The sequence below is a fragment of the Adiantum capillus-veneris genome, chromosome 4 (genome assembly GCF_014529385.1).
Source record: "Adiantum capillus-veneris isolate H3 chromosome 4, ASM1452938v2, whole genome shotgun sequence".
Taxonomy (NCBI): domain Eukaryota; kingdom Viridiplantae; phylum Streptophyta; class Polypodiopsida; order Polypodiales; family Pteridaceae; genus Adiantum; species Adiantum capillus-veneris.
The window spans coordinates 81616782-81635616 of record NC_140934.1 but is presented as its reverse complement, the minus strand read 5'-3'; the positions used below and the strand labels follow the sequence as shown (position 1 = coordinate 81635616).

At 45.9% G+C, this 18835-nt stretch overlaps 1 protein-coding gene across 1 annotated transcript in view; it reads right to left on the bottom strand.

The window, feature by feature from the left end:
- Positions 1–18308, bottom strand: part of LOC147459490 (elongation factor G-1, mitochondrial-like) — an 82856-nt gene extending 64548 nt beyond the window's left edge. The window contains exons 1-2 of the mRNA XM_086510747.1: positions 17879–18308; positions 17449–17670 (exon numbers count right to left, since the gene is read on the bottom strand). Coding sequence (XP_086366873.1) covers positions 17449–17670; positions 17879–18241 — 585 coding nt within the window. The 5' untranslated portion in view covers positions 18242–18308. The remainder of the gene's footprint in view (positions 1–17448; positions 17671–17878) is intronic.
- Between the last annotated feature and the right edge of the window lie 527 nt (positions 18309–18835).

The window sequence follows — 18835 nt, the reverse complement described above, 5'->3', positions numbered from 1 at the left end:
CGAGCCAGGCCCTTGAAGACAAACACCCCTCCGCCCGAGCCGGTCCCATCCGAGCCGGGCCCTTTGAGCGCAAACGCGCCCACCACGCACCTCTCCATGACGCGCCCAGCTCCTGGGACGTCACACTTGGTATCAGAGCTGCAGGAAAAGAACTCCACGTCCCCCGTCCCCGTGACGCGTTCAAACCCCGGGCCGTCACCCGTGACCCGCGCCGGTCCCGATCCGAGCCGGGCACCTCCACAACACAAAAAGGAAAGATGCGAGCCAGACAGGGCTCTTTATATCAAAATCAGAACAACCAAAAACGCGACGGACCAACCCAACTGTGTTCGTCGCGCCCCGGCCACTTTTGTGGCCCATGCTGAGCTGAAGACCCACTCAAGTCTACGAGAGACCACAGGGCACCGAGCTAGCCCTCCAAATGATGTCCACACAAGGACACACAGGGATCAGTTTGAAGATTGAAGGATCAGCCAAAGCCTTCATGGTGTCATGACGCGCCAAAGCTACTTCGACCCAAAGACTGCATCTAACCAAGAAACCTTGCCCGATTCAAGATTCGGCGATTGGAAACCAAAGCTGGTGTCAGCCTAAGTCTACAACGCGCGTCCCACATGACGGTAAGTTTCCTTGCAACTTCGCAAGGGCTGCATTGCGACGGACTCTCCTTTCCATTCGGCTTTCAAGAAGCCTCCGCGCGGACCAACGCAGCAGGTGGCTCCGCGCACATCGGGTTACCTCTTCGGGGAATGCTCAAGTATGGGGAATTCTACTTGGGTATTCAAAGCATATCTTTTCAGCCTTCTGCCAAAAATCCAAAAATACACACACACTCATTCCAAAAATGACAAAAACAAAGCATACTACCTACTTGCATTCGGGTACAGTTTTTCACACTTGCACTTATATGCACCCCTTAGTCCCTTGGCCTCATGCATAGCCAAGCTCTCTTTTCCCTTCGTTCGACAAGGACGTCGAACTTTCTTCAACCGGGGGTGTATATAAGGGGTATGAGCCTCCCGAAAACGGCCACGGGAGGGGACCCCCCACCTAGACACGCTAGCCTCACTCCACGCACTCGTGCACCGTGGGGACTCCACGCAAGGTTCCCCACGGCACGCTATGACCCTCCGTGAGTGCGGCGGAGCCTGAGGCTACGTGGGGCTAGGGACCCGGAACGCAAGACCCGCGAAACGCAACACGGCCGTCGACCCATGGAACGCAACCACACCCGAGCCGGTCCCGTCCGAGCCGGGCCCTCCTGAGCCGGTGCCGTCCGAGCCAGGACCCCTTGAAGACAACACCTCGACCCGAGCCGGTCCCGCCTGAGCCGGGCCCTCCCTGAGCCGGTCCCATCCGAGCCAGGCCCTTGAAGACAAACACCCCTCCGCCCGAGCCGGTCCCGCCCGAGCCGGGCCCTTTGAGCGCAAACGCGCCCACCACGCACCTCTCCATGACGCGCCCAGCTCCTGGGGCGTCACACCCCCCCCCCCTCGTGGTGGAGGCATTGACGCGATCAATATCCTTTATGCACGATCTATGGGATCTCCCCAGGGACAGATACGCTCGGCTTGCCCTGGAGTCATCTCGACAACTAGCTCTACAAGGCGATACAGCATGCTGGTATGGACAGATGACATCATGGTTTCAGTCGCATGGTCTCAACATGGATAGATTACCTCCGCTTCAATACTCCCTGGATGCACCCTCCATGTCTCTCACAAGGATAGAGATCACCAGACTCATACGTCAGGATCTGATTCGGCTAAATACAAGGAGCACATGGATACAGCCGACACAGGAGTTGGGCACAAAGATGGCCTTCTACAGAGAACATCTTCTCCAACTCACGGAGGACGGCTTTGTAACTAGGCTTGCATACATGGATACACACTTATCTCATGGGATAAGATGCGCTATTGGACAGATACGCACATCCTCACATCGGCTCCAGATCGAGACTGGCCGATTTCGAAGGGTTCCGACAGAAGCCAGGATATGTCACCTATGTAACTTAGAGCCAGAGACAGAGTTGCACTACACATGTCAATGTCCGACATACTATGAAATACGCGGCCACTTTCACTGCCTATTCAGAGATGGGTTCGGACGTTTTTCTAGAGTCATGAGATACAAGGATCAGAGGTGTCTCAGATTGTTCCTGCTAGAGCTGCGTAGACTTAGGGAGAGCTTGTTGAGGACATCAGTTAAAAGACAGCCTTAGAGACAAATCACAGATTTCTTTACACTAGCCAGAGAAGAGCCAATGGAGCAGTCATTACAGCAGATCTCAGAACCTACTCATACTAGAGGTACACTACTTGACCGAGCCACTGAGCTTGGCAGATCGAGATGTCCACGACCTAGGGGGTCTCCCACTACCGACGAAGGCTACAACAGAAGATACAGATCACTCTAGCTCGACATGCAAGACGCCCAACCAGAGTACTGACCATGGAGGAGGTCGATGCGATCCGACAACGACCGATAGATTTCATATGAACCCCCAAACAAGCCCCCCCCCCCCCCCCCCCCCCCCCCCCCCCCCCCCCCCCCCCCCCCCCCTCAAAAGGGTTTTTTAGTGTCTTAGTGTTAGTTCTTTGTAACTTTGTAATTTCCGTACTCAGACATGGTATCAGATTCACCAATTGTAACTTTTTGGTCTCATAGGTCATTTTGGCCTCTTGAAGACGTTAATATAACATTTCATTTCTCTCTCTCTCTCTCTCTCTCTCTCTCTCTCTCTCTCTCTCTCTCTCTCTCTCTCTCTCTCTCTCTCTCTCTCTCTCTCTCTCTCTCTCTCTCTCTCTCTCTCTCTCTCTCTCTCTCTCTCCCCCCCCTTGGTCTCTACGGTTCCGCATCGTCGACTTTGACAAAGGACCCATGGTGATTGACGAGTGTGCACTGTGTGCAAGGGCACGCACGATACCTCGATGGTTGAGGTCAACACTACTCTCAATTACAAAAGACTTGAAATGTTCCTTTGCTTGACCTTTGAATTCCTTGCAACAATACATGTTGGTAAGCGGAAGGAAAGGAATCCCTTCAATACTGCATTCATATGTTACTCCATATGAGGTTGACCCTAGTTTCCTTCCTCGCTTTATAGCTTCGAATAAAATGCCCAATGTGACAGAGCAAAATGAGTTCAACACGGTTGTTTGAATATGCGAATTGGACGTGCAAGCTCTGCTATCTCCAAGAGTTCCGAAACTTCTTGCTGAAGGTGTTTTGTGTGTCAATATTCCTTGCTCGGCTGGATTTTTCCTTCTCAATCTTCCAACAGTTATACCAATGTTGTAATTTTTCCATTTGTATACTCTCTGGCAAGTCGCCTCACAGGTCCGCACCACACTTCGGCGTGTTCCCAATCCCAACAATACTAAGGAGAAGGTGTTGTATACTGCCAATATCGATCTCCTCAAACTTCAAGGCTTGCAGGCGCCGCTCATATCGCAAGATCAATGTTATGTCGTCCAACACAAGGGCATCCACTATGTGCACTAATTGGCTGCACAACCGCTTCTTTAGTTGCAATGCTTGTTCAGGAATCATTCTACCTACAAGCAGTGAAATAACGTTACTAAGTGTTGGTGAAAATCAAGAAATTAGTATCTCTAGAGTCTAATCACATTTGCCCAATGGATTCACGCGTAACATAAACCAATGCAGCAAGTTGGGAGTAGATCCATGCTCATTAACTGAAAGAAGGCCTCTACATGTGAGCTATGGGGAAGGGCAGTTGTATTGCATGGAATAGCAGGATAAGTGCAGTGATTGTTGGCAATCATGCTCCTACAAGGCTGCTTAACAGAACCTTGATCGATGGAGTGTGACGACATGGACAACCAATTGACAGTCCATGTTGAGCTACATGAGAGGAGTTTTCGAGTGGATAGTTGACACCATGGAATTGTGTATGATGTGACTTGGAAAATGCACTGATATTTTTCCTCGAGACTTGCAAGCGAGTGTACGACTAATCTCAAATACGTATCTTTGTCAGGCAAATTGTGAAGCTTAGTTTTGTGGATACGACTAATGCATTTACAAACGAGAGGATGACCAAAGTGCATGTGAATGTGAGACCACGGCATTTCCAATCCAAAAGATCATTGATGTCGACGCAAACAAGTGTTTGGAGAGTCATACAAGCTGCTACATCTACTCTACGACAGAAATAAACTCAACTTTACAATTCACGACGAAGGCATTTACAAACGAGAGGATGACCAAAGTACATTTGAATGGGAGACCACAGCACTTCCAATCGAAAAGACGATTGCTATCGAAGCAATCAGGTTTTTCAAAAGTCATACAGGAAACTTCACAATTCAATAGCAATGTGCACCCCTGTTGAGTGTTAGGAATACAAGAGCGACTCCTGATCTTGCAACGACAAAGTCAAAGTACTGCACAATAGACGAGCAATCTACACCACCAAACATGGCAGAGGTTGAAGGAAAAATGTCGGGTTTTAAAAAAAAAACAAATGTTATGAGTTCATCAGGGAGAAGACATTATATGTCAAGATATATTGTGCAAACAGGTGCAACGCATGCGCAAAATGCTAGTGTTTTGTGGAAGAGCATCATGCACAGAATGCTTGTGCATTGGGGGGGGGAAACCATACATATGTATGGTGTGGCGTTGGAACAATTCTCCACATTGTTTATAATACCGAAAGGAATGTGCCTTTCCCCCACCACTTTTATCCCCTTAGTGTTGAAGGGGACCTTATGCGTTTCCTCTAATGTGAGAGGGACACATTTTCTAGTTGAAAATTCAACTTACTCATAAAAACCTGTTACCTTTAGGTTTGTTCCATCAGCACTGAAGGCAAACGTGATTGCACAGCCTTGCTTCGTTACACTCCAAATGGGTATCGTTGTATTGTTGTGGACATGGACCGCTCATTGCGATGTAAATGTACAGTTAAGGTCGGCCTCTCCCAGCCTCTGCAATGAGTTGCATGTCAAACAAATTTAATACACAGGGAAAAGCTATGCCGTTGAGGTCTGCCATCCCTGCTACTTGCTCAATCGACTACACATAGCCATGATTGGGAGTGTAATTCCTCTTCCACTCCCGACCATGATGGCAAACACCATTCGGGCTTCACCACCCCGCTCTCTCTCTCTCTCTCTCTCTCTCTCTCTCTCTCTCTCTCTCTCTCTCTCTCTCTCTCTCTCTCTCTCTCTCTCTCTACAGCAGAAGACTGCACACCTGACTCCAAGAGACAAGATTTTGGACAGGAAGCTTTGGTGGTTCTCACTCTCTTTTTCTCTCTCCCTCTCTCTCATACAGCAGAAAACTGCACACCACACTCCAACTTCCAAGAGACAAGATTTCGAACAGGATACTTTGATGGTTCTCTCTCTCTTTGAGTATCTCTCAACGCAGTCAACGGGGACAGGGTTCATTATATGCTTTGTTGCAACAAATTTGGGCCGCTGCTTTAATGCGCTTTTTTTTTTTTGAACCATCGCTTTTCCCACTCTCTCTGTACACCATTGCTTTCCCAATCTCTCTATCCAAAAGGTTGGCTAGGGTCGGTTCAGAGTCATTTAGGCTCCACACGACACTTTATAAGTTGGTAGGTACTAGGAAATTAACTTAAAAGAGGCAAGGTGGGGATCAATTATGCAAAGAAAAGACAAATCCAATGGCTTCCCGATGAGAATCGGTAATAAGGTTTGAGTTTTCACGACAAATGGTCTCCAAATGGCTACAAAAACGCAGTAACAAAGCAAATTTCACATAATTCTTCGCGAAAAAACTCCAAAACACACAACTCCAATAAAGAGGTCTACAAGTTGATGTGTACTTTAGAACACTCTCATGGTGATTGTAACTCAACTCAATCCTAAGGTTCTTGGATGAAGAACAAATATATTTTCTTCTAGGGGGTTGCCCCATCTTCAACCCCCATCGGGATTATTTCTAGTCTCTTGAGTAGGATCTCACCAATTTGAAAAAAATAGAAAATTCAATTGATTATTGAGGGCGATTAAGGATAGCGCGCGTTGTTTATTGGGACGCCTAATTATAGTTGCACGCTTCTTTTGGAATTGTCGTCGTTCTATAAACTGAGCTATTGTCGCACGCAACAACCGAGAAACAAAAGCGCAACGTACTTTTACTCTCGTGCGCGAGGCCCAACATCTCTCTTTTCCTCTCCTTGCTCTGCTCATTCACCTCTGCTTGTGGCATAGCAACATCATCGTAGGTGCATGTCTAGGCTCTCTCTCTCTCTCTCTCTCTCTCTCTCTCTCTCTCTCTCTCTCTCTCTCTCTCTCTCTCTCTCTCTCTCTCTCTCTCTCTCTCTCTCTCTCTCTCTCTCTCTCTCTCTCTCTCTCTCTCTCTCTCTCTCTCACCCACCTGATGTTGCTGCACGTTGGTGACATGCACGCGTTGCGCGCGCTGCCGCTGTAGGCCACTTGCCCCTTGTCGCGAATGTGAGCAGACCCAACCCTTGGTCGCGACAGCTAGTCCTACTCGCGCTACAACACACATGGGCTGTGGGCTATCGCGCCACCTGTTGGGGCTGCCCACCCTCTCTCTCTCTCTCTCTCTCTCTCTCTCTCTCTCTCTCTCTCTCTCTCTCTCTCTCTCTCTCTCTCTCTCTCTCTCTCTCTCTCTCTCTCTCTCTCTCTCTCTCTCTCTCTCCAGGATGATTCGCAGCAAGCCATCAGTTCCACACGACATTATTAGAGCTGAGCTGAATGCACCACCGATGTTGGTAGAGGCACTCTTTCAGACTGTTTGCCTTCTTCGCAGATTCAAAGATATGGATCCAGATAGGATCTCTCATAGAGCCTTCATTGCATCTAGAGAGATGGCACAGGCAGGGGACACTAGCTCATGGTATGCCTAGACAAGAGATTGGCTAGCTCAGCATGGTTTTGATATTGATAGACTACCACCACTGCAGTATGACACCCAGGCCCCGACCTATACCCTCTCACGCTCTGAGCGGAATAGGGTCATCAGACAGGAGATATGGCATACATATATTCAGAGGACATGGCGCAGGCCCACAGACACCCTACCTCCTAAAATGCTATATTACTATGAGCATTTTCTGAGGTTCTCATAGCAGGGATTCATTGAGATTCCATCATACATGCAAGAGTACATGCCACACCGACTTCGGGTCAACATTGGCCAGCTACGAGTGTCATCACATTAGCTAGAGATTGAGAGTGGCAGAGCCAGAGGCATACCACGAGAAGAGCGTACATGCCGGATTTGCCAGACGGAGGTGGAGAGTGAGGAGCATTTTGTCATGAGATGCCCAGCATATACAGAGCTGAGAGAGAGATATGGCATTAGAGACTCATTACAGCAGCATATGATAGGCCGAGAGCAGAGGAGGTTTGGCCAGTTCCTGGTTGCGGCTTTAGAGGTTCGAGAGCAGTTGTTACAGCCACGCCAGAGTCAGGATAGCAGGACACAGACTACCATCACACAGTTTTTCCGACGAGCAGGACCAGACCCCCCCACACTACCTACACAGAGTAGAGGGCTTACCCTTCTGCAGGCAGAGTCTCAGAGGGCACGTCGGAGACCAAGGCTCCCAGGATACAGGACACATGGGTGTCACCAGAGAGAGATAACCTTACACCATCAGTATCTAGAGCAGAGTCATGCACCAGCACCAGGAGATCCAGCATTCCAGAGATACCTGAGAAGGCCACCACCACATTCTCTACCCTACATATGTTGCTTGTTTTTAGATACCCTCCCTATCATCTCATGGTGGTATCACCTTGCAGCCCCTAGTTGAGCCTGATGATGCGTGAGCACACCTCGACACGAGGACCCACACTATACATTGTACACCACATGCACCACCCTACCACACCCTCTTGCATAGTATAGGCTCATTTCAGTTTGTACCCTTTTTTTATTTTCCGATGCCTAGAGCATCAACACATGTATATGATATTGTCTCATAGGTCGAGTTCGGCCTTTCGAAGACGTTAATAAAGCTTTCTTTCTCTCTCTCTCTCTCTCTCTCTCTCTCTCTCTCTCTCTCTCTCTCTCTCTCTCTCTCTCTCTCTCTTCTCTCTCTCTCTCTCTCTCTCTACATTGGCTACCAGCACACCATGGCCACATGAATGACATTGTGAACCTGCGAATTTCCAGAAGCGGCCTCTCTGTCAGGTCCTCATCTACACGCACCATGGGACCCAAACCAATACAGCAAACAACCCCCGCAAAATCGGACGTCATGGAAGGGAATACGCCACCATGCTCATTACGAGACATATGGGGACTCATCTCCTCGATGCATACCACCATCATGAAGCAGAGCGATGAAATCAAAGACCTAGCTCTAAAAAACCAAGAATTGGAACACAAGCTCCAAATGCAAGACCTACAAGTCCGTCACCGAGAGGAGATATGCAAGAGCTCCAGGGTGCTCTTGATAAGCACACAGCTACAATGCAAGACACGCTAGCCACACATGATGAAAAGATTGCGCAAATGAATGTATCTGAAAATGTGGGCTCTTGGAAAGATGCATTGCCAAACACACCAATGCCTCAGACTTCCTCAATGAACAGAGACATGTATGCTAATGAGGATGACAAAGAATACACCCAACAAGAGAAAAGAAAAATGAACATCGTGATACGGGGCATCCCCGAATCCGACAACGAGAAGGTCATTACCTTGAACACCGACATCACGGAAATGATCTCCGTTAACTTCGGAATGCATGATGTGGTGGTATATGGTGCACATCGAGTAGGCAAGAAGAAACCCGAAGCAAATCAGGCAATCGTATACACACTTCTGGATGCCCGCAAGAGGGCTATTATCCTCGAAAACGCCCGCATCTACTTAAAGGATAGCTCACTATACATAAGTGAAGATAGAACGCCGAACCAACAAAAGACCAAACGTGAAGCATACGAAGCTCGCATGAACAAAAAAACAATCCAAGCGGACACGAAAGGGGAAGAAAAAGAGGAAACAAAATGACAATGCGAGACCCATGGGTTCATGGAACTACACGTGACAAGTTGGAATTGCAGAGGCTTCCCGTGGCATAAAGGAGAAGGATTAATGGAAGTCCTACCACAAGCCGACATTCTCTTTTTATTGGAAACATGGGAACACGATGCATGTAGAATACCACACATTGAAGGATATGTCACACACTCCCTACGGATGCCATGTACAAAAATGAGGGGACAAGGAGTCGTCGCGGTGATATACCGAGAGGAACTCAGAAAAATGATCACAATTTGCAAGACAGATGCTCATAACCGGTACATATGGATCAAGTTTGACACAAAACCTAAACCTATGTTCATTGCCGGGTGCTACATCCCCCATAGAGAGTCACCATTCTATGGTGCCTTCAATGTAGAGAAGAATTACCCTTTCGAGGATCTCTATGCCGATATCCATGCCTATGCACAAGAAGGGATGATTATGCTTATTGGGGACATGAATGCTCGCATAGCACATGCGCAAATGCAAATGGTGGATCTCATGACACCTCCAATGCTTGAACATAATGAGATACTAGATCCCACATGGGAGAGCTGTTCGAAAGATCTCATTACAAACCCGCAAGGTATTGCATTGCTCAGTATGATGACATCCTTACAACTAATCGCCGTCAATGGAACAAGTAAGTTTGAAAAATCGGGAGAATGCACATGCTACACGGCCAACAAAGGCATGAGTGTTATTGATTATGTATTGATTGCATATGAGGCATCCCATATTGTAAGTAATTTTACAATTGGGAAGAGGTCACCCAATTCGGACCACACCCCAATCCATGTATGGCTACAAGTTCCCACTCAAAAAGCACAAAAACAGCCCCATGCCCGATCATGGACATACAAAATGCAAGTGGACAAGAAAAGAATGTATGCAGAACACCTAGACAATGCACTTGCTCATGTACCCATGCCATCACACATTGAACAAACATGGCCAATTTTCAAATAAGCTCTATGTGACGCCGTGGAACAAACAATGGGAAAAACGCATCGGCGAGGAAATCATGTTAAAGGGCTACCGCATAACCCATGGTTTGATGAAGAGTGCAAGTATGTAAAAAAACAATTGCGGACACTGTCAACGACAAACACGGAAAGGGAAACTCTATCAAAAGACTACACAAATCTCAAGAGGCGGAAAAGAAGAAACTATGAGCTACGTACAGAGACACAAGCCATAGCCAACTTCAAGAAAAATCCCAAAGTTGAATGGCTGAAAATAAAAGGACGAAGACATGACATTATGGGGGACATAAGCTCAGATGACATGTACATGTATGTGGAACAACTATATGTGCATAATAATGCGGAAGAAATGCCACACATACAAACCGATCTCCATGCCCAAGACCACTTTGATTTCGAAACGGTTAAAAAAGGCATACAGAAACTTGCAAATGGGAAAGCTCCGAACATACTACACTTGAACTCAGAAATGCTTAAATGGTCAGGTATGAGAGCCAGAGAGTGGATACATAGAATGCTAAACCAAGCCATTGTTCAAGGGCTACCCGAGGATTGACAAAAGAACTGGATCAAAGCACTTTACAAAAAAGGGGATGTAAATCAGCCTACCAACTACCGTACCATTATGGTAGGATCTTGCATGGCAAAGCTTTTGGGAAGCATCTTAGAACAAAGCATAAGCACATGGGCGGAGATAAATGGAAAACGAGCAAAAGAACAAGCAGGTTTCCGACCGAAACATAGCACCATTGATCACCTTGTTTCACTCAGGGTATTAATGGAAGAGAGTCGGCTAAAGGGAAAAACATTATACTGTTGCTTTGTAGATTTCACCAAAGCCTTTGACACGGTCCCGAGAATGGACATATGGAAAAGGATGGAATGCATAAAAGTACCGATGCATCTCAGGAGTGCGGTAGCACGTCTCTATGGCAAAGTCATATGTCAACTAAAAACGCACGAAGGGCTGTCCAAAGCTTTCTCGAGCAACATGGGGGTCAAACAAGGATGCCCTCTCTCCCCTACTCTTTTTGGATTGTGCATTGATCAAATAGAAAGCTTCCTCCATCAACTAGAAGGGGATGAACCAGCCATCGGGATGCTTACACTTCTCATGCTCATCTATGCAAACGATGTGGCTCTTTTCGCCCATGACATTACAGCTCTACAGAAATTGGTCGATGCGTTACATGCTTTTTGTGAAAATGTAGGTCTATCAATCAATGTAGACAAAACAAAGTTCATGATTGTAAAGACTCGTAAGAAGGATATACACGCCCCCCTCATGTATCAAGGGAAACAAATTGAGAAAGTCGACAGTTTCAAGTACTTGGGGATTGACATCCCGTGCAACTATGCTTAGGGACAATGCGCACATAATAGAATTGACATCGGCCATGCCAAGTACTATCAATTTGAAAACATGTGCACAGAAAGGAGCATAAAAAGATGGGAGATAAAAGCGACCATTTTTGAGACATGCGTGGTGCAAGCCATCCTCTACGGAGTGGAAATCTGGGGAGCAAGCATTTCAGCCCACACATGGAATGAAATTGAAAAAATTCAGAAAAAGTTTCTATGTCGACACATGGGGGTCAAAAAGACGACACCATACTCCGTGCTACTCTTGGAGACAGGCAAGAGACCACTAGAAATGAAAGCATTGCAAAAAATGTACACGTATATCATGAAGGTCAAAGCGATGCCTACTACTCGAATCCCCCGCATTGCATGGGAAGCGAGATGTGCGCCACAAAAGACAAAAAAAAAACAAATTTCTGTCATCGAACCTCATACAGGACATTAAGAAATGGTTTGCTAAATGGAATGTAGAGGCATATGTGGACATGCTTATTGAGGAGGGCAAGGAGAGAGAACACATGCTGAATTTTGACATTGCATTACTAAATAGCCTCCACACCAAGTGGAAGACAACGCAAAACCGCTCGAAATTTGAATACTATTGCAAGCATGTCAACACAAAGTATTGGGAAGGCTATAGCACAAACCCAATGGAAGCCCAGGCCCACATACGAACACCCATGCCCCACATGGCACGAAGAGCAATCTCTTTGATGCGCACAAGGTCACATATGCTCAAAATAGAAACAGAGGGCCGACTGAAAATTGATGCTTCTAAACGGATATGCACATCATGTACAATGCAAGCTCCCGAAGATGAAGCACATGTGACATTGGAATGAATGCCCAGAATACGCTCATATCCGGGCTAATTTTCAACCACTTCTAAGCGGTTGTTCTACCTTTGCGGACCTATTATCCAAGACAGACCCCTCCCCTGCAGCTCTCGGAACATACCTCACCCACATACTTGAGCATCAAAAGACACCCATAGGAACACAAAAAGAGAATAACACACACCACACCATACACCCCCGTGAGGGGAGACTGTGTATCACTTTGAGGTCCCATGGGTGATTTTTGGCCCCCCGCGGACGTTATACCAAATCAAATCTCTCTCATAATAGGTCTTGAGTTCAACTCTCCTCCTCCAATAGATCTTTAAGGTCTCTTGGGATAGTTTTTTAGGACGTTAAAACTCTGTTCTTCTTCTTCTTCTTCCTCCCTCCCTCTCTCTCTCTCTCTCTCTCTCTCTCTCTCTCTCTCTCTCTCTCTCTTCTCTCTCTCTCTCTCTCTCTCTCTCGTGACACATCCAGCCCTATGTGTCCGTGGACAAGCTACAGCATGACCACGGTTCAGTCAGTCTAGATTAGAAGTGATCTAGCACTTTTGTGAGTCTATTCGTAGACCGTGCATGCCCAGTCACTTAGTATAGATGCATATCCTCTGGTTGCACACAACATGATCATCAATATTCCCATAAGATTCCATCAGGGGAATTTTCCGGTGCATTTAGCCTATTTTACCTATTTTTGGTATTTTTCACTTATTAATTTAAGTGACTTCCCAACAAAAGTAGGTAGGACAATTTTGCTAAGTTTGTATATAAGCAAACTAGAGCTAGTACTATTTGGCAAAAGAGGAAACAGGAGCCAAGCTCAGTAGGCAACTTTCTCAACAAGACCCTTGGCGGTACTCCCTCCGAGCAAGAGCCCCCATGCTAGCATTTCTGCATTAGCCATCCTCTAGCGTTTTCAAGATCTACCCATCGCCAACAAGTTCTGACACCAACGTTTTGCATCAACATCGTCTTTCATCGCCGGAAGTCACAGATAAGCTAGCGTTTTGGAAAGACCAGCATCTCTAGCGTTTTTGCAAAGAAGCCAGCAACTAGCGTTTTTGCATCCCTGGCGTTTTTGCATGACCTAGCGTTAGCAGATTGCAGCGTTTTTCAGCCACTAAAGGTAGCAGATTCAGCCCATGAAGAAGTAGCAGATTCAGCACCAGCAAGACCTCAGTTTTCAACCATTAAACTGCAGATTTTCAACGTCAAGGAACCACAAAAAACAGCCCTCAAATCAACGTTTTTGGACTAGTCACAGATTTCAGTCCATAGCGTTTTTGGACAGCAATAGAAAGATTGCAGATTTCAGCCCTTAGGTCGGTCTTGTCGTCATCGCCGACATAGCCTAGACTTGCATCAGTCTCATGCATCACCATTGTACCTGATTGTGCAATCATAAGTAGACCACTCTCGCCGACGAGAGTGGAGCCTTCAGAGGAGGGTTTTACGTCGTCTATGGTGTCGTATCTCTCCTCTCTCTATCTCTCAGTCTCATACACTTGCACGCACAGTGTCCATTCACTTTGTTTGTGATCATAGCATTCTCTCATTAAGAACGGAAGGCTCTCCCTCCCATAAGAACAAAAGGAACCTTGAGCACAGTTCGGAGCACTCATCTTGAGCAAAGCACAAACATTCATTCCGCTGCACCTAACATTGGTATCAAAGCTTTGGCAATGTTTTATATCACTCAAGGAAAGAACCACAGATTTTTTTTTGCTTGTTGAGGTCGCACGAACCCAAGTTCGCTTGGGCGTGTCGATTCCTAATCGTGTTTTTGAAGAGTGACAAGAAACCCAAGAAAGAAGGGCTTGTCCAACCTCCCCTTGTGCCTCTTTTCACTTAGAGGGCGGACCGTGCACTTAGCGGCCGGCCAATCGACGTGAGGTGGGAAAAAGCAACCTTGGTGTAAGCGCAAGGCCGCCAAGGGGTGCGCCCGCGGAAAAGAGCAGAACTCGAGTGAAGAGAAGATCCTTCTCAAACACAGATTGCAAGCGAAAGAAGATACTCAAGACCCGCAAGAACCTCAAGAACTACAGAACCCCAAGAACAAAGACTCTCAAGAACCCAAGTTCCTCGTAAACTTAAGAACCCAAGAGCACAAGAATCCACGATTTCAGAATGGTCATCACTCGAAGCGGAATGGATACTTCGCTTGGAGGTGATGAGCATGAGAGAGGCGAAGAAGAATTTTCCCCATCAGGAGGTTTTTCTGACCCTTGTCCATCTACGTCAAGAATTGTACTAACTCCTATGGAGGCTTTAGACCACATGTTTCTGGAAAGGAAGTTAAAACAAAAAGAAGCAGAAAGAAAGGCCTACGAAGAAGAAATAGCAGCCATAGATCGTGACTACGAAGAAGAAATGGCAGCCATAGAGCGTCAATACGACTTGGAAGAAAAAGAAAGTCAAGCAAGATTTGATCACGAGAATAAAGCAAGAATGCAAGAGATGTTGCGACTCTTTTCTCTAGTTCAGGCACAGATGCAAGAGATTCGGGAAAAAGAGACTCTCTCCGTCTCTTCTTCTCCAAAGCAAGACACACATGATTTGCATGATGATTTGAATGAAAAAGTATGCATGTAAGGAAGTCACATTCCATGTCTCTTCCTTGGCATGACATATTCGTAGAACGAGCACATGAAAGTATGAGCACCAAGCATGGGCATTTCCGTTGTGAATTGCCACACTTGATTGCTTTAGATCATAAGAGAAAGATTTGATCTCATTGTTTGCGTGTGTGTGGTGAACGGTTTAGCACTCCATCTCTATGTTCATCTACATTGCATGCGCAGTCTTTGAGGAAGATAAGATTTTTTCCACTCACTTTACATGGAATAGGTATGTTCATGGTTTTGTGTTGGAAATGGTTTCAGGAATTCTCAGCCATGGAGATTCTTGAAGAAGAAAGAAGCATGACTCTCCACGAAGTTGAAGCATTCAAAGAGCCACATAAGGCTGTCGCTTTCGGCGCGGCCCAAAGAAGAAGGCTTTGCAAACCTTTATGAAGTTCAACTACCGCACGACCCATACATCAGAGTGAGCCGGCGAAGAGTCCCTTCCAGGATTCCGGATGCTATTGGCGATCTCCCTCGACGCCATACAGTTCGGTACCAGTACCTCACTTTGAAAAGGAGGGGATATCACGTGACACATCCAACCCTATGTGTCCGTGGACAGGCTATAGCATGACCAGGGTTCAATCAGTCCAGTCAGTCTAGATTTAGAAGTGATATGACACTTTTGTGAGTCTATTTGTAGACTGTTCATACCCACTCACTTAGTATAGATGCATATCCTCTGGTTGCACACAGCATGATCATCAGTATTCCCATCAGAATCCATCACATTCCATCAGGAGAATTTTCCAGTGCATTTAACCTATTTTTGGTATTTTTCACTTATTAATTTAAGTGACTTCCCAACAAAAGTAGGTAGTGCAATTTTGCTAAGTTTGTATATAAGCAAACTAGAGCTAGCACTATTTGGCAAAAGAGGACCCCCATGCTAGCGTTTTCTGCATCAGCCATCCTCTAGCGTTTTCAAGATCTACCCATCGCCAGCAAGTTCAGACACCAGCGTTTTGCATCAGCATCGTCTTTCATCACCGGAAGTCACAAATAAGCTAGCGTTTTTGGAAAGACCAGCATCTCTAGCATTTTTGCAGAGAAGCCAGTAGCTAGCATTTTTGCATCCCTTGCGTTTTTGCATGACCTAGCGTTAGCAGATTGCAGCGTTTTTCAGCCCCTAAAGATAGCAGATTCAACCCATGAAGAAGTAGATTCAGACCCAACAAGACCTCAGTTTTCAGCCATTAAACTGCACATTTTCAGCGTCAAGGAACCATAGAAAACAACCCCCAAATCAGCGTTTTTAGACTAGTCGCAGATTTCAGCCCATAGCGTTTTTGGACAGCAGTAGAAAGATTGCAGATTTCAACCCTTAGGTCGGTCTCGTCATCACCGTCGTCATCGCCGACATAGCCTAGACTTGCATCAGTCTCATGCATCACCATTGTACCAACATACACGCACACATACCTCAACCATGAGCAGTCATGCAGAACAAGCTCACCCCAAGCACATGCACAAGCACAAGCACAAGCACAAGCACAAGCACAAGCACAAGCACAAGCACAAGCACAAGCACAACATACAAAAGAATAAGGCCATACAAGCAAGCAAGCTAAACAAATAGAAACCATAAGAAACAAAGAAAAATAAATGGATAAGAACAACAAAAAAAAGAAAGGAAAGAAACCGTCATAGGCAGCACAGGTGACATAAGAGGGGGACAAACATTTGGTGAAGGCGGCCAAATAGAATACCTGCTATCGTGGGCTGATGAGAGGAGAGGGTTGGGGGGGGGGGGGGGGGGGGGGGACTAAAAAATATTGCATTATATATTACAATCTCCCAAAAGGCCATTATGAGAACGTTGTATTACAATATTTTACTTTAAGGGTGAACATTAAAATAAGCACAAATTACATTGCCTCGTTCAAGGCACATACACATCACCGCGAGCAAAACAAAAGACTGAAAGTCAGACTGTGAAGAGCAAATGCATTGTAATGCGACAATAGCAGGGTGTTGTCTGCATACTCCTAATACAAGAGGCTAGGCTTCTCATTCATAAGCATACAAAGGCCATAATAATAACCAACCTTAACTTCACTACTTTTCCAAACAAGAAGAGAAGACCATCAGCTCTATCTTGCATACCTTGGACAACACCTTTGCCATTCCCCACTTATATCACCAAAGCCTAAGAGAAGGTGCGGGAATGTAAAGGTTAGTTTATAATCGAAGCATAACCTATAAAACCCACGAGCTAAGTTTCTATTACACTCCAAAGGTGATGGTCAATGGAAACACTTGAGCGTACTAGCATTCCCCTGGAAAAAGTTAACAATGCTAAAATGTTAGAATGGATTATCCAACCACTTATTACATTGTGAGTATACATTTATCAAAGTAAAAAATCTTCAAGGAATTTTCTTTTATAATACATTAGAGCTAATAAACATACTTTTACTCGATGAAGAGATCATTGACATTGAGTTTAAGATCGATCTCTAATACAATTTACAATTGAGTCATCCAACCATAACTAAAGACCTCCTTGTTTTCCAAAATTACGAATTGGTTTTGTTCGTTTACAAAAAATTAGAATCTAATTTCCATTTTGAAAAATGCAAACCGTTTTGAAACTAGTCTCAACAATCACACGTATTGAATTCCTAACCTGATCAATTACTCTCCAAGGATCTGCTCCAGTACGATCCAGCTTATTCACAAACGCAAGCCTAGGAACCCCATAGCGCCTCATTTGGCGGTCCACTGTTATTGACTGACTTTGGACTCCACCAACGCCGCAAAGGACAAGAATGGCTCCATCCAACACCCTCAATGCCCGCTCCACTTCAATAGTAAAGTCAACGTGGCCAGGAGTGTCAATGATGTTAATCTGCGAGAAGAAAAGAAGTTGAGAAATACACAAAACAAAGAACTTCATTATCCCATGATGCAATGATGCCCAACACCACTTATTTCTCGAGCCATGCACATAAAGCTTTTGCCTCTGAAAGAAACTTGTCCGATCAAAGCTGTGGGTGCATATAGCCTCTGAGTGTGAGTGCACATGAAAGCACGAGAATGAAAGAACAGATATGTACTTGATGATCCCCCCAGATACAATGGGTAGCAGCAGACTGGATGGTAATGCCACGCTCTCGTTCTAGGTCCATGGAGTCCATCTTGGCACCCACCCCATCTTTGCCGCGGACCTCGTGAATTTCGTTGATGCGGCCTGTGTAGAAGAGGACGCGCTCGGTGAGGGTGGTCTTTCCGGAATCGATGTGAGCGGAGATACCGATGTTGCGGATCTTGTCCATGCGTTCGCGCCATGCGTCGGGATCCTCTTTGGGTCGCGGAAGACCTGCGAAATGGCGAGCAAGGTACCACCTGCTCCCCAGCGGTTCCCTGCTGCTCCACAAGGCCCGTACCGGTGCCAAGAGGCGAGCTGATGCTCTCCCCATTTTGATTGCACACGCCCACACCACCACCCACACTCTCGCGCGCAGTGGGTGTAGAAATTTGGTAGCCTAGGGTTTAATAATATTCAGCAGAAATTGTAAAAATTTTACCCAATGGTTTTAGTTTAGTGTTTGCCTCAGCTTAGCATGTTGAAATATCAGATTAGCCAGTTTCATACTTGGGCAACGGGAAGACAACCCGATTAAGATTTCAGTTGCAAATTTTGAAAGTACTTTTAGATTCCATCTTTACAAGGAGGAAGTCTTCTCGTCTATGGAAAAGGACCTCACATGAAACACTACTGGTGGGGCTCTTGTTGGGAGCTTTTCAAAACTAAATGCGTGGGGCTCTTGTTGGGAGCTTTTCAAAACTAAATGCTGTTTTATAGTACTTACTTTTTCAATTGATGAGAATGGCAAACCCCAAAAAGAAAAGTAAATGGAATGGAAAGTCTTGGTTGAGCGTGTATGTTGCATTTGTTGTTAGTGAAGGATGGGCATGGATAGTTGGTTCAAAGTTAAGCTCGTCAACAAAGCAACGGAAAGTCTTGGTTGAGTGTGTATGTTGCATTTGTTGTTAGTGAAGGATGGGCATGG